Source organism: Bombus huntii, chromosome 5 (assembly GCF_024542735.1).
Source record: "Bombus huntii isolate Logan2020A chromosome 5, iyBomHunt1.1, whole genome shotgun sequence".
Taxonomy (NCBI): domain Eukaryota; kingdom Metazoa; phylum Arthropoda; class Insecta; order Hymenoptera; family Apidae; genus Bombus; species Bombus huntii.
Window position 1 is genome coordinate 15,148,992 of NC_066242.1, and position 12,169 is coordinate 15,161,160.

Consider the following 12,169-nt stretch of genomic DNA (forward strand, 5'->3'; position numbering starts at 1 on the left):
TGCACGACTTTATTGATTTCCGAAATAAAAGAGACGCGCTAGAGTGAAATTTCTCCTGTGATAGGCTAAATGTGATTTACTTTGATAATTTTTTAAGGATTGCATATTTTTATCAGATATATTTATATACCGTTAGGCTATCGCCGGAGAGATTGGAATGGACACGACCCTGGAAAATATATCCGCGGCATTATACAATGGCGTATTGCCGCAAGAATGGGCCATACTAGCGCCAGACACGAGGAAAAATCTTGGTGGATGGATCGAACATTTCGAGAAGAGGATACAACAGTACACTAATTGGGTGAGATATTACAGTCGGCACAGATTTCACGATTTATTGATTTATCAAAAACATTGAAAATTATCTTCTTCTTCTTCTTCGTTAAATATAGAGTCAAAAATAAAATTCGCTTGGCAGAAGATTTCGACATTAAATAAAATATTGAAATCTTGTACCAAAGTTAGAGGAACCGTTCCTAATAGATTTTTCCAAAATTCTTAGTCTTCGACGAGCGAGCCTATAGTTCTCTGGTTAGCCGGACTACACATCCCGGAAACTTATTTAGCAGCTCTCGTGCAAATGGCTTGCCGGAGAAATAGTTGGTCTTTGGATCGTTCTCTCACGTACACAGCAGTATCGAGATTTACAAGACCTGAGAAAGTAGAGGAAAGACCCGACCAGGTAACCAATAATTCATCATACATCACCATCCTGATTTCAAAAGTTGAACGAATAGAAATACAGACAGACAAGCGTTTATAAGAATTCCGATTGATATTTTGACTGATTTATAGTAATGGTATTTGAATTTTGTCAAACTATACAGATAAATAATAATTAAATACCGTAGGGTTGTTACGTGAGTGGATTATATTTGGAAGGGGCTAGATGGGATCTACAAGAGCAATGTCTTAAAAGATCACATCCAAAAATTCTGATAGAAGAATTACCAATTCTCATCATCATTCCAGTAGAAGCTCATAGACTCAGACTTCAGGTAATGAAATGATTTTAATTTGCGTAAAATTGATTGAAATTGTTTAAATAATTAATATGTAATTTCGTGAATTATAGAATACTTTCAGAACGCCAGTGTACACTACGTCTAATCGAAGAAACGCCATGGGGGTAGGTCTGGTTTTCGAGGCAAACCTCGCCACCACGGAACACATATCTCACTGGGTATTGCAAGGAGTTTGTTTAGTGTTAAATACCGATTAAATGGCTAAGAATTATATACGATTACAGTAATAATTATTATTTTATAAGAAACGCAATATACAAAGACATCCCGTGTACAGTAAATATCTTTATAAATATATTAAATATATTAAAAGAAATCTTTCCAAAAATACCAACCATCACATTATATTTATGTAACTTTATAATATTTTCTTTCTTATTTAAAATATCCCATACACCAATTTATTTTCACAAAGATAATCCTTCAATAGAATTAAAATAGGCGATAAATAATTATGGAAAATGCAGATGTATTTACATGTATATACAGTATACTATTTATTGTATCCACTTATGAACTTGATCTGAGGTAAACAGAGATTGTAAAAGGAGCTGCCGATGAAATCATCCAAACGTTGCCATTTCACCCAACGGTAATTCTCTAATTGTTCTGTTCCTGTTGCTCGGCCAACGAAATGCGGATCCACGATTAACAAATAGGTGTTGTTTGCACCCTCGTGGATTCCTACAACGCACTTACTTGAACAATCCCTATCTCCTCCCATCATGATTGGACTACCGAATTCCTCGAAGTGACCCTTGATAACTGGAACTTGGTCCCGCAAGGCTCTACCATTTGGAACATGCACGATTTTACTGAGAACCTCGTACAAGTGATTCAATACAAGGCATACCTATAAGATAACTGAAATTAGCTTGTTTACTTCTATTTTTGGCAAAAGAGTAGATACTGCTTATCGGCCGTATCGCTAATGGACATATGGACATAAATGTTAAAAATGAAGTTTTCGGAAATTGCGTTTAGAACAGTTTAGTTAGCTGCAGAGTATATCAGAAATCGTGGTATGAACAAAAAGAAGATATTTTCCTGCAAGTACGGGTGAAAGATCTATCAAATTAGTATTATCTTTTCAGCTGTTTCTTATAAATAAAAGGTAAGTCAAGTGTGCTTGTGTCACTTGATAAATATTCAGTAGGAATAAAAAAATGTTTTTCAGTGGAATGAATAAATTTGTATCTAATACAATTTCTGAATATAAAAATTCGAATTACTTCTGCAAGGAAAATCAATGCCTCTCTTATTTCATTTCATCAGGATTTATGATACAGGCTGTATAATTATTATATATATCATTATTCTGTATAATAATTATTCTTGCAAGATATCTTTTCGGTAATTCTTCGCACATAGGCTTACTTCGAAACTCCCTATCCACTCCCTCGATCCAATAAATGATTGTTCCTTATCATCCAGCGTGACGAGTGCTTCCTGTATACGTCTGATATTTGGAACGGATTGGTCCAAGTTCCGATTCCTTATAACCCACGAGCATATTGTTTGCAGAGTTCTATATCCACATCCCCAACCCTAAATTCAATATTTCATCGTTTTTCTCTCTTCTCCATTGATATTCTCCCCAAAAAATAAGTTCAAATTACAGACCTTATCGTTAAAACCATCGCAACCATAGTGCCAATACTCGTAATCCCCTTGAACGAAAAAACTTTGACCGACTTCCGGCGCAGGGATATCACGATGAACGTTTCTCAATAAGTCGCTCGAATAATCGACGGTCATCGTTATCTCACGAAAATCATTGGACAATTACCCGTTTCGTTCCATCCAACGAGCCACGTAAAGCCACTCTACTTTCGCGTCTGTCGTAACCGCTTCGAAAAATCCTTAAACAGACCGTGGTTCGTACGGAATGGTAAATAGAGCGCGAAGCTTCGTATTTCCCGGTTCAGCAGTAATTCGCGGCCATTCCGTGTATTTTTCCTCCAACAACCTAACCTATCCAACTAACTTGCTCACCGTACCGTCATCGTTGCAATAATGATTCAGTGAAAGCGACTGACGATCGAGAAAACCTTTCGTAATCTACGATCTACGCGTCCGCATCGTCGTTCGAAAGTCGTTGTTTCACGAGTAGAAGAGGAAGCGCTGCCTTTATGATAGGCGTTAAATCGTGGCGTCACCTGCGAATACCTTCTCTCGTTTCTCGTCTACTATCGTCGTTCTCCTCGTATAAACGTATATTTGATACGGACGTGAAATCACGTACTACGCGGTCACGCGCACTTCGTTACGCGTTCCTCTTACTGGTTATCAAATACACGGTTCTTGGTAGCTCCGTGTGGCGTTACTGCGAGCGAAAAAAAGAGAGGGACAGAGTGATCGGCGTGAAGCTGACTGATAGAATGGACACTGGGATTTCATAGCAAAATGCCAATCAGACCAGACGACTGTGTGTGGATAAGACAAATGGATAAATAAGTGCGGTAGCAGCGTAAAATAACTGCGCGAAATTATACACGCCGAACAACAATTCGAAACTGTGCGGTGCTAAGGGCGAGTTATAGTTTACCTCCGGGGAAGATGAGAGCGATAATATTATGCACCTAATGGGTAAGTCGCGTAAATCTTGCCCGTGAACCTTATTCAATTAGCGGTAATCTATTCGAATGTAATTTCTTGATTTTATACACGGTGGCATCGTGTCAATTTGACAGGTACACAATAGACTTACCGTTTATCGATTTTCCGCTGATTAAACAATAAGAAAGAGCATTTATTTCGCGGGAACAGTTTCGGGGTTAGTTCAATGTTTATATGTCGTTATTTTGGTCGGTCATCGGTTTCTAGCAGGTTCGAAGGTCGTCACTTGGGAATATTGCCAAGTATTTTAGGTTATGTTTATTATGTCACCTTAATTAGCAAGCAATGCTTCAGAAAAGTTAGTTCGAATGCTTTAATGAGATAGATAGGAATTTCTAATTTATACCTTCTTTTCGATTGAATAAACATACGATTTCGTAAGCGCGATGTTCTTTTACGTTGTAGACGTTGCTTGTTGTACTTTACATTAGGATGACACATACTGTCACTTTTTTGTTTACCAGTGTAAAGTTGAGAGATGATTCAGATATAAAGTTTGTAACAAAACGAGAAATATGTATGGTGCAGTGCGCGAAGAGGTCTCTGAAAGTTGGTTACACACGTATGATTTGAGCAGTACAATGATTCCTAATGTTAGTTCACCAATGGATGATGAGGAGCATTTTTGCAAGATGATCCTGTATAAAGAAATCAAAGATTCAAGGTAAGTGTTAATTTAGAGATATTTTTACAGATCTCCTGTACCAATTTATTTTTTGTTTTCCAGAGTACGAATATGGGACATTGTCATATTGATACCAAACCTCTTGTTTCTTTTATTTATCACAGTGAGATTTAATAGAGCACGGCTTAAATTACGAGCAACGAGTAGTCCAATATTTTTAGCATTTTATGGACTTGTCATTTGTAATGTAGTGATTTCAGTGATAAGATGTATCGTTTCAATGACTGTAAATGCAGCAGCCACCGTTGGTGGCAAAGCAGACAAAATACTGTGGGTAACAGTGAGATTTTTCCTGTTGTCCACAGAGATGAGCGTGGTTATATTTGGTTTGGCTTTTGGTGAGTTGATTTTGCTTTTGTTATTTAAGATTGCTTATTTAAAAAACTCCAAATACATAACTATTTATTTGTAGGACATTTGGATAGTCGCTCAAGTATTCGTAGGGTATTACTTGCCACGTCATTTATAGCATTGGCTTTTACCATAACCCAAGGAACCTTGGAGCTAGTTTTACCAGATGATACATTCCATATCCCTAGTAGAGATTTTTATGTATTTGGTCATGGGGGAATGATGTTTTGGTTTTGCAGCAGTCTTGTTTTCACAATGGTAAATCTACGATGAAATAAGCATCGATGCATATTCACTGCAAACAATCCTAGTTATTATTACAATCTTGTTACAGATATATCTTTTTATATTAATACTGCCATGGACACGGTTACGAGACCGTTTAACCCTTCCAAGTATGTTGATCAACCTCATCATATTCGGTGCTTCATACGTATCTATATGTCACAAAGTATCTTTTTTTTTGCAGCAAAAAAAAGTTTTTACATTTATGCTGGTACGTTAGCTATGCTCGACTTAGTACAATCAATTGGCGCAGGCTTTCTAAACTACACACAAAATCCGGTAGGATTATGTGTCGTGGATTTCACTGCTGCAGTTTATTTGACACTTTTTACACCTTTGGTTTATCATACATTCCTGTCTGAATTTTTTGGGTAAGTTACTACGTATGTTCAAAAATAATTCAATATCCGAGAAATTGCGGACAGGGACAAATGAAAAATTTTGTTACAGAGTTTCACAACCTTCGATAATGTTTTCATACAAGGCACAAGTAGACGATGCAATGGATGAAGACACGGTGTCGTTGCCGCATCAACAGAGCTTCTCCTCGTTAAAAACAGACAGCGATTATATTTATCAGGTCCATACTCCATCTATTCACATGCCCTTGTATGGTTCGCAAGTGTTAAAATCATCCAGCTCAAAACATGAAACCTCCCTGCACTCCTTAGCATCCACCAAAGACTCCAGAAGTGGTAGCGGACGTATCTACGATTCCCCAGCCGCTTTATATCGATCCACATCCGGCATCAAAAGCTTTTCCAGACGCCTGAGCACAGAAAAAAGCACTTCCGACCTCAAGAACTATCCCCTAACGAAATCCGACAATTTTATCGATTCCAAAAAGAGCTCGCTAGACCTAAAGTTGACTCACCATACTTGGGAGAGCAGGTCTACGTCACAATTCAAGTACGGTGGGCCTAGTAGCGTCTCAAATTTGCTTTTCGCGCCAAACACCGCTAGCAGCTTCTTGTATAAACCCCGGTTAAACGATAGCAATACTAATTTATTCTCCTTAACGAGAAAGGGTAGCTTGACGCACGAACGACAGAGATCTGAAAGTAACGTATCCAGCCAATTTTTTGAAATTCCACCGCTAGAAAATACGTTGCAATCCATTTTGGATAGCAGTACGCCTCATCAAGAGTCTTTGACGAAAAGCAATACTACTGCGCAAGATTTGCAAAATATACAAAAGAAAGAACCGACTCCTTTGAAGCAGTACACTGGCACTGCAATGTCTGAAGTCGATGTTGAAGACACATTGTCTGATTCAGCAGATACTTCAACCGTCACGCAACATTTATTATCTAAACCTGTTTCTTCAACAAGCGAAGAGGTATATGAAAAACAAAGGAAGCAAAATACAAAGAAAAAGGAGTCCGGTGGACTGAGTGATTATTTATTATCTCTGACAACTTCGAACACTCAGAACAACGAGAAAAATATCGAAGTAAATCCTAGTCTTTCTCCCCCCCATTACACTAAATCTTATATGCAGAATGAATTGCTGTAAATATTTGTTTTAATAATCGGTGTAAAGTCTAAGTCACTAGTTTTATATAAGAGAATCTTAATCTTAAACTCAATTCGTTTGATCAATTAGAACAAAGTGGATTATCCTTTGACATGGAAGAATTATAACGCGTATTTGTTAAATAACAATATAGATGTATCATAGTGTAAAATAGAGGTGCGCACAAGATGCTTTATTATGTGTACATATATAGCATGTCTAGATTTAATTAAACTCATTAATGTAGCTGATGCACTTGGTTTTATTTATTTACACTAACTTGGCAGTGGATAACGCTAATATTTTTGTTTTGTGTTGCAACCAACATATTCCTCACATCAAACCCTATCGTTCGCTTTTTTTTACCTTCAAAGAAGAAAAAAAAACAGAAAAGACAAAGACACAAAAGAAAAGTGAGATATATGAATTATTTGCACTCAGCTTGAAAGTACACGAACCTTATGTTATGTATAGTAGTGGAAATTTTCACTGTATAATGTCTTTGCACGAAATCAAATTTTTATCAATTTTAAAGATTTTTAAAGTTTCTAGATCTTTTACGATCATCCAAATTTTGTTTATGATGAAACGTTCTATATTGTCCGCTGCCACTTCTCACAGCTTTGTTAAACGGTGCAACGAGAACTGTTCTTTTGTTCGCAGAATCACAGTGTCTATGACTCGACCCAGTTCGACACAAACTCCACACCGGTGAATCCACTGTACGCGGCGTCTCTGCAGAGTCCGGATAGCATAACCGGTTACAGTATAGATAGTCAAGAAGGCCAAGCCCAGGTGAACGGTTATCAACAGTGAACGAGCTGATCGTGTCTGGCGTGATTCGACTTACATTTACGGTCACGAACATGGATTCAACGATTAGTTCAACGATCGAGTTCAATTTCATTGAAAGTGAACTACTGCGCGAAATCCATTGAAAAAAAAAACCGTGTTCCATCGTTCGATTCTCCCCTTTAAAGAATGAAACTAGAACGAAAGAACCCCGTACGATTTCACTGAAAGAATCTAGTCGCTACGAACATTTTTAGAACAGTGCAACGTTGATGAATCATTCTTTTGATTTCATTTCTATTTCTTGTGATAGCATCAAGATAAAATAAGCGGTCGTGTGCTATTTGAAAAAGGATAAGGTTGAGTTTCTTATTCTCCGTTCAGGCGAATAGAGTTTCGTACTTAATCGATTAGATGATTCGTACTGTTAGGGAAACTGTTTAGACGATGTACGAAAGAAAGCATTTCATTATGTCGACATCGAAATGGTCAGCGAGCTGCTAACTTCTCGAGACAGATTTCATCAGTTGAATTCGACTTTCGACAACTTGCTTATCGTTTCTCCGTCCTCTTCACCAAAGACAGGCCTTCCCGGTCTCTCTGACTTTAGCGAAAGATCTGAGCACGATCCATGGTGAACCTCCCTCGCTATTTTCCTACTTTTGCAATTAAGAAAGCATTTTATGAACGACGAGCAAGGACAATATTGGAGAATGGTTCCCGTGACGAGCATAAAGATTTACTCGCGAGGATCGAAACATAAAAACTTAGAATTTTAAGGAGAACTCCTCGGTACTTCGTTGAAACTATTTACGAAAGACTCCATCCATCGTGTAATATGTATATACACCCTGTATTCTAGTGTAAAGGATCGTGCTATTTATATACTAATATATTATATATTATATATTATATATACAAGAATACATAACGTTATATTTATCGATATTGTATGTCCGTATTTGTGAACGTGCTAGTTCTGGCAGAGCCGCATCGGACACGACAAAATTCGTCTGCCTTTTTCTCAATTTGATACGTAACACGAATCATTCAGAAACCAGTGGCGATAAGTACTCATTGATTTTACTCTAATTAATATCCTCAGAGCGTAATGCGTTAAGACAATTGCGTTGATACGATATAATCGACATTTTGAGGCATTCCAAACGGTTCCTTTTAATCTTTCTTCCCCCTCGTATAGATCTGATCCCTTTACATTGCCATGTTTAACGCGAACCAACGATTTTTGTACCATTTTTAAATGTACTTTAGTCAGGAACCAAAGTCTCAAGATTCGAAATCACTCTTCAAAAATGTTCGTTCGATGTGGTGATTTTAAACTCGTCTCGATAATTCGATTGCTCCTTTAGAGGATCATTGGCGGTTATGATCGAACAGCAATATACACATTACACATCCTTTCGCGCATTTGCTAACGTTCAGATCCGTACGGATCTGTGTAAATACCACGAACAGACTTATCAAAAGCTCTCTGGAGGCCGAATCTCTCTGTCAATTGCAATGTCGATTCATTCACACTTACACGTACACGTAATTAAACACACTAACTCGTTCTACTCTAATTCTACCAGGCGTTCTCTTCTAATTATGTCTGACCATCGTGATCAGGCTTTTTTTTGTAATTGTCGGGTGGAATGTGAAAGGCAATACTTCGGATCGCGTAACATGATTATATATTTAATGAAAATAAAATTACATTTCAATCGAACGCTTTCAGACTTTTCTTTCTCGTTTCTACGAATCCCATCCAGTCAAGCCTCGTACAAACAGAAATACGATTACCAGAAATACCGTATCCGAATTCAAATCAATCGATTTTTAACAAAAAACGAGGAAGCATCTTCTTTCTATACGATTGGCCAATTGTTGGGGTACAGTGTTTCTAGCAACTGTATCTCAGTCTATACGAGCCATTACGCATTAGAAAGAAATTGATATATTTTTCGTTAAGCTAGAATTAACTTCAGTCTAAAGTTAAACCGATCAATAATTAACTAATAACCAAACCATCGTCCAGCGATAATTTTTACAAAATCATAGGATGACAAATAGAAGACCAGATTACTTGCGAACAGATCGATATCAATATTATCTTTCCACTGAAGCTAAAGCCTTCAGCTTCTATCCCTATTGCTATCTTTAGCCGAAGACTATGTATAGTCGTTGGAGCTAGAAACTCGTAACACCGATATCACTGAGTAACTTCACGGTGGTTTCCAGTATCTCATCAACCTTAACATATTTCTCCCTTTATAAACCTTGATCATTTTCGACTTAACCCTTTGGATCCGACGAAAAAAGCTGATGAGAGTTGGTAATTAAATTGATAACAATTTTTTGATATCGCGTTTTGTCAAACGAACGAGATTTTGTAACGACATCGACTAGAAAGGTTTGCAAGGTGGATAGACTCGAGCCACTTAAATTTTCGCTACACGATAGGATCGCGGCTATAAATACAAAGTGCATGCATGCGCATTATTCGCGCTCCAACTTGCACTACCTTTTCATGGACAAGGCTACCGGGCAATGATTAGTCACAGTACACCGATCATCGGCTCTTTCCGTTCGATTGAGCTCCGTTGCACAATATCAGAGTGCAGTCTTTCTCGCACGAGCCACGAAAGAGTGCATCAACACTCGTTGTTTACAAAAACAGGCAACAGGCTGGTGTTCCTTTCGTTTTATTTTAATCGCCAATCGCTGGGCGCTGGAACAAAATTTTAACGACGGTTTTGGAAGGAACTTGATATTACAAAGAAAAAGGTCGTGTAGATTTTTAACAACACTTTCTTCCTGCCAAAGAGCAATGAAATATTTAAAGAAGTCTAGCTAGTTATCTCTTCATTCAGTGGATGTATACTGAATATTAACGATGTATGGTGTTGAATAATTAAAAGAATTCTCGATTAAGTAATTATCATTCTAGGCGAAATAATTGATAAAAATATCATGAAGGTATCTTCTACTAAGGGAAAACAGTTGATACATTAATAAACGTCACAAACTATTCGCAAAATATTCGACGTAGCTTCAGCCGGAAAAGAAAACACGAAATTCCCCTTTATCACTGCCAGAATCGGTTTCAATAATTCACACCCCTAATCGATAATACCGAATTGATCGTAAAATATTCATAGTCTACGTACGTACAAAGTGATACTGCCCGAAAGGCTCAATGAACTCAACAAAATTTCGTATATTAATATTTCTCCCTATGCATGTATATTTTCTTATTATATATATAACATATATATAAACATATATATATATATATATAATCTTTTTCGAAATTCTTTTTCCTTTCGATAAGTGAAATATTTGTTCCCCCTCCGCTAATGCCTGAGAAAGAGAGTTTTCACCGAGTCGCGAAATATCTTGCACGAGACTAAGTTCACCGGATATATCGTACATAGTTATCCGCGAAGGGGCGAAAAATTTGTTAGGTAAATGAGTTCTTGACCAAGCAGAGGCGTGTTATCGAGATCGAGTAGAGCGCTGCTTCTCTCCTAATGATAGCGGCCTAATTAAGTCTTGCTTGATTTTAATCAACCTCCCGACATTAGATGCCGAGCAGTTTAGACAATGTCGCCGGCTGCAAAAATAACAGGCAACTGGCCTAAATACGTCGTCAGTTGAAACTAGATAATTAACGACAGCTTTTATAATCTGCTGTTGGATGTTTTTCGCGAAAGACAGGAGGAAAAAGAACACTGTACTATTTGTTCGAATCGATGAAACTGAATGAATTTTGTGAGGCGTATATAATATGCTAATGTTGAGATGATACGTCAATGGTCCTGCGACGTATTCAGAATCCTTGATACCGATCGCTATACGTTCGAGGATTCGTGCTATAGAGAAAATGCGGTTTTGGCCAGCATCCAAAAAATGGGATTGTATCACGTCGGGTGGCGTTTAATACGTGTCTATTTGAGTAGGATGTAACACGCGTGATATCGCGAAACATAGCCCGTTTCCCGGTACATACTGTAGGACGCTTTCATTCAGTGGAAATGTTCGGATTTATCGCGTAGAATCGTTAATTACAATTACTGCTGTGAAATTACGTATGGTTAATGTGAAGATTAAATTTCTAGGAAAGTAACATTCTGTTTATCGTAAAAGTGCGAGTCTTCTTCTTATAAAATCACCAATTATGTATAATTACATTTTTAAGAGAAACGTAGCTAAAGAATTCGCTTTACAAAGAATAACAAAACTTTGCTTTGAATTTCTTGTTCGTTACATAATTATAATCCTCGCGTAAAAGTATCAATTATGCTTAATTTTCTAAAAAAAAAAAAAAAAAAAAAGAAAAGAAAACAGCTAATATTCTACATATTAAATCTAAATACCAAATTATTGAAATTGAAGTAACGTTTAATTCGGACTTTTTTCTTTATTCTGATATCGTAATTTTGATTTAAATCGCAATCTGTTCTTGGCAAAATATCATAAGCTTTCCATTTGCAGTAGAAACATAACTCTTACAGAAGGAAAATAGAAGAATGGAAATGTTATTTTACGACATTGGGTGGTAAGCAAGGTTAATTGCCATGTGATGTTTCTTTATAGGCGACACTTGCCGTTTATTACGCAGTGAGACACGTTTTTCTCTTGCAATGCTCTTTTCTACTTAAAGAGTCGTACACGTTCCTCCACGAGCGCGGCAACTTTCTACCAGACTTTTCGTTCTTGGAAACTGGCCTGCACCCTCGAAAGGCTTAAGAGCGCGGAACAATTCTTCACACAGAGAACAGTCGGCTTCTTACGTACTTGAAAACAAGTTGCAACATTAGGGAAAGGCGATTTTGAAATATTATTGAAAGTGAAATCTAATGTTTATTTATGAATCTAATGAAATACAGG

The 12,169-nt window shown here is 37.2% G+C and overlaps 3 protein-coding genes across 6 annotated transcripts in view; 2 read left to right on the top strand and 1 right to left on the bottom strand.

Moving 5' to 3' along the window:
- Positions 1-1,334, top strand: part of LOC126865857 (dynein axonemal heavy chain 10) — a 28,569-nt gene extending 27,235 nt beyond the window's left edge. Inside the window, exons 58-61 of the mRNA XM_050618749.1 lie at positions 137-304; positions 506-685; positions 855-1,001; positions 1,079-1,334. Of these exons, the coding sequence (XP_050474706.1) occupies positions 137-304; positions 506-685; positions 855-1,001; positions 1,079-1,225 (642 nt within the window). The 3' untranslated portion in view covers positions 1,226-1,334. The remainder of the gene's footprint in view (positions 1-136; positions 305-505; positions 686-854; positions 1,002-1,078) is intronic.
- A 143-nt stretch (positions 1,335-1,477) lies between these two features.
- On the bottom strand, positions 1,478-2,801 carry LOC126865441 (ufm1-specific protease 1). Its single transcript, XM_050617932.1, has 3 exons — positions 2,652-2,801; positions 2,406-2,576; positions 1,478-1,881 (listed from the first exon to the last, which is right to left on the bottom strand). Exons 1-3 carry the CDS (start codon positions 2,784-2,786, stop codon positions 1,522-1,524), a joined length of 666 nt encoding a protein of 221 aa, XP_050473889.1. The 5' UTR covers positions 2,787-2,801; the 3' UTR covers positions 1,478-1,521.
- Positions 2,802-3,468: 667 nt separating this feature from the next.
- LOC126865424 (transmembrane protein adipocyte-associated 1 homolog) lies at positions 3,469-9,005 on the top strand. Of its 4 annotated transcripts, XM_050617899.1 has the most exons (8): positions 3,469-3,617; positions 4,112-4,311; positions 4,375-4,670; positions 4,745-4,941; positions 5,018-5,078; positions 5,153-5,339; positions 5,419-5,548; positions 7,148-9,005. In XM_050617899.1, the coding sequence occupies exons 2-8, from the start codon at positions 4,163-4,165 to the stop codon at positions 7,298-7,300; spliced, it is 1,173 nt and encodes a 390-aa protein (XP_050473856.1). In that variant the 5' UTR covers positions 3,469-3,617; positions 4,112-4,162; the 3' UTR covers positions 7,301-9,005. The 4 variants fall into 4 exon arrangements, with proteins under 4 accessions (XP_050473856.1, XP_050473853.1, XP_050473855.1 ...); XM_050617896.1 differs by lacking the exon at positions 7,148-9,005 and having other exon boundaries at positions 5,419-6,735; XM_050617898.1 differs by lacking the exon at positions 7,148-9,005 and having other exon boundaries at positions 3,471-3,617; positions 4,176-4,311; positions 5,419-6,735.
- Positions 9,006-12,169: the final 3,164 nt, after the last annotated feature.

Coding starts and splice junctions, on each gene's coding strand:
- LOC126865441 (XM_050617932.1), bottom strand. CDS start 2,786: ATGACCGTCGATTATTCGAGCGACTTATTGAGAAACGTTCATCGTGAT. Junction 2,577..2,651: donor GCGATGGTTTTAACGATAAG/GTCTGTAATTTG, acceptor TATTGAATTTAG/GGTTGGGGATGTGGATATAG. Junction 1,882..2,405: donor AGTGGATAGGGAGTTTCGAA/GTAAGCCTATGT, acceptor GTTATCTTATAG/GTATGCCTTGTATTGAATCA.
- LOC126865424 (XM_050617896.1), top strand. CDS start 4,163: ATGTATGGTGCAGTGCGCGAAGAGGTCTCTGAAAGTTGGTTACACACG. Junction 4,312..4,374: donor AAAGAAATCAAAGATTCAAG/GTAAGTGTTAAT, acceptor TTTGTTTTCCAG/AGTACGAATATGGGACATTG. Junction 5,079..5,152: donor AGACCGTTTAACCCTTCCAA/GTATGTTGATCA, acceptor TTTTTTTTGCAG/CAAAAAAAAGTTTTTACATT.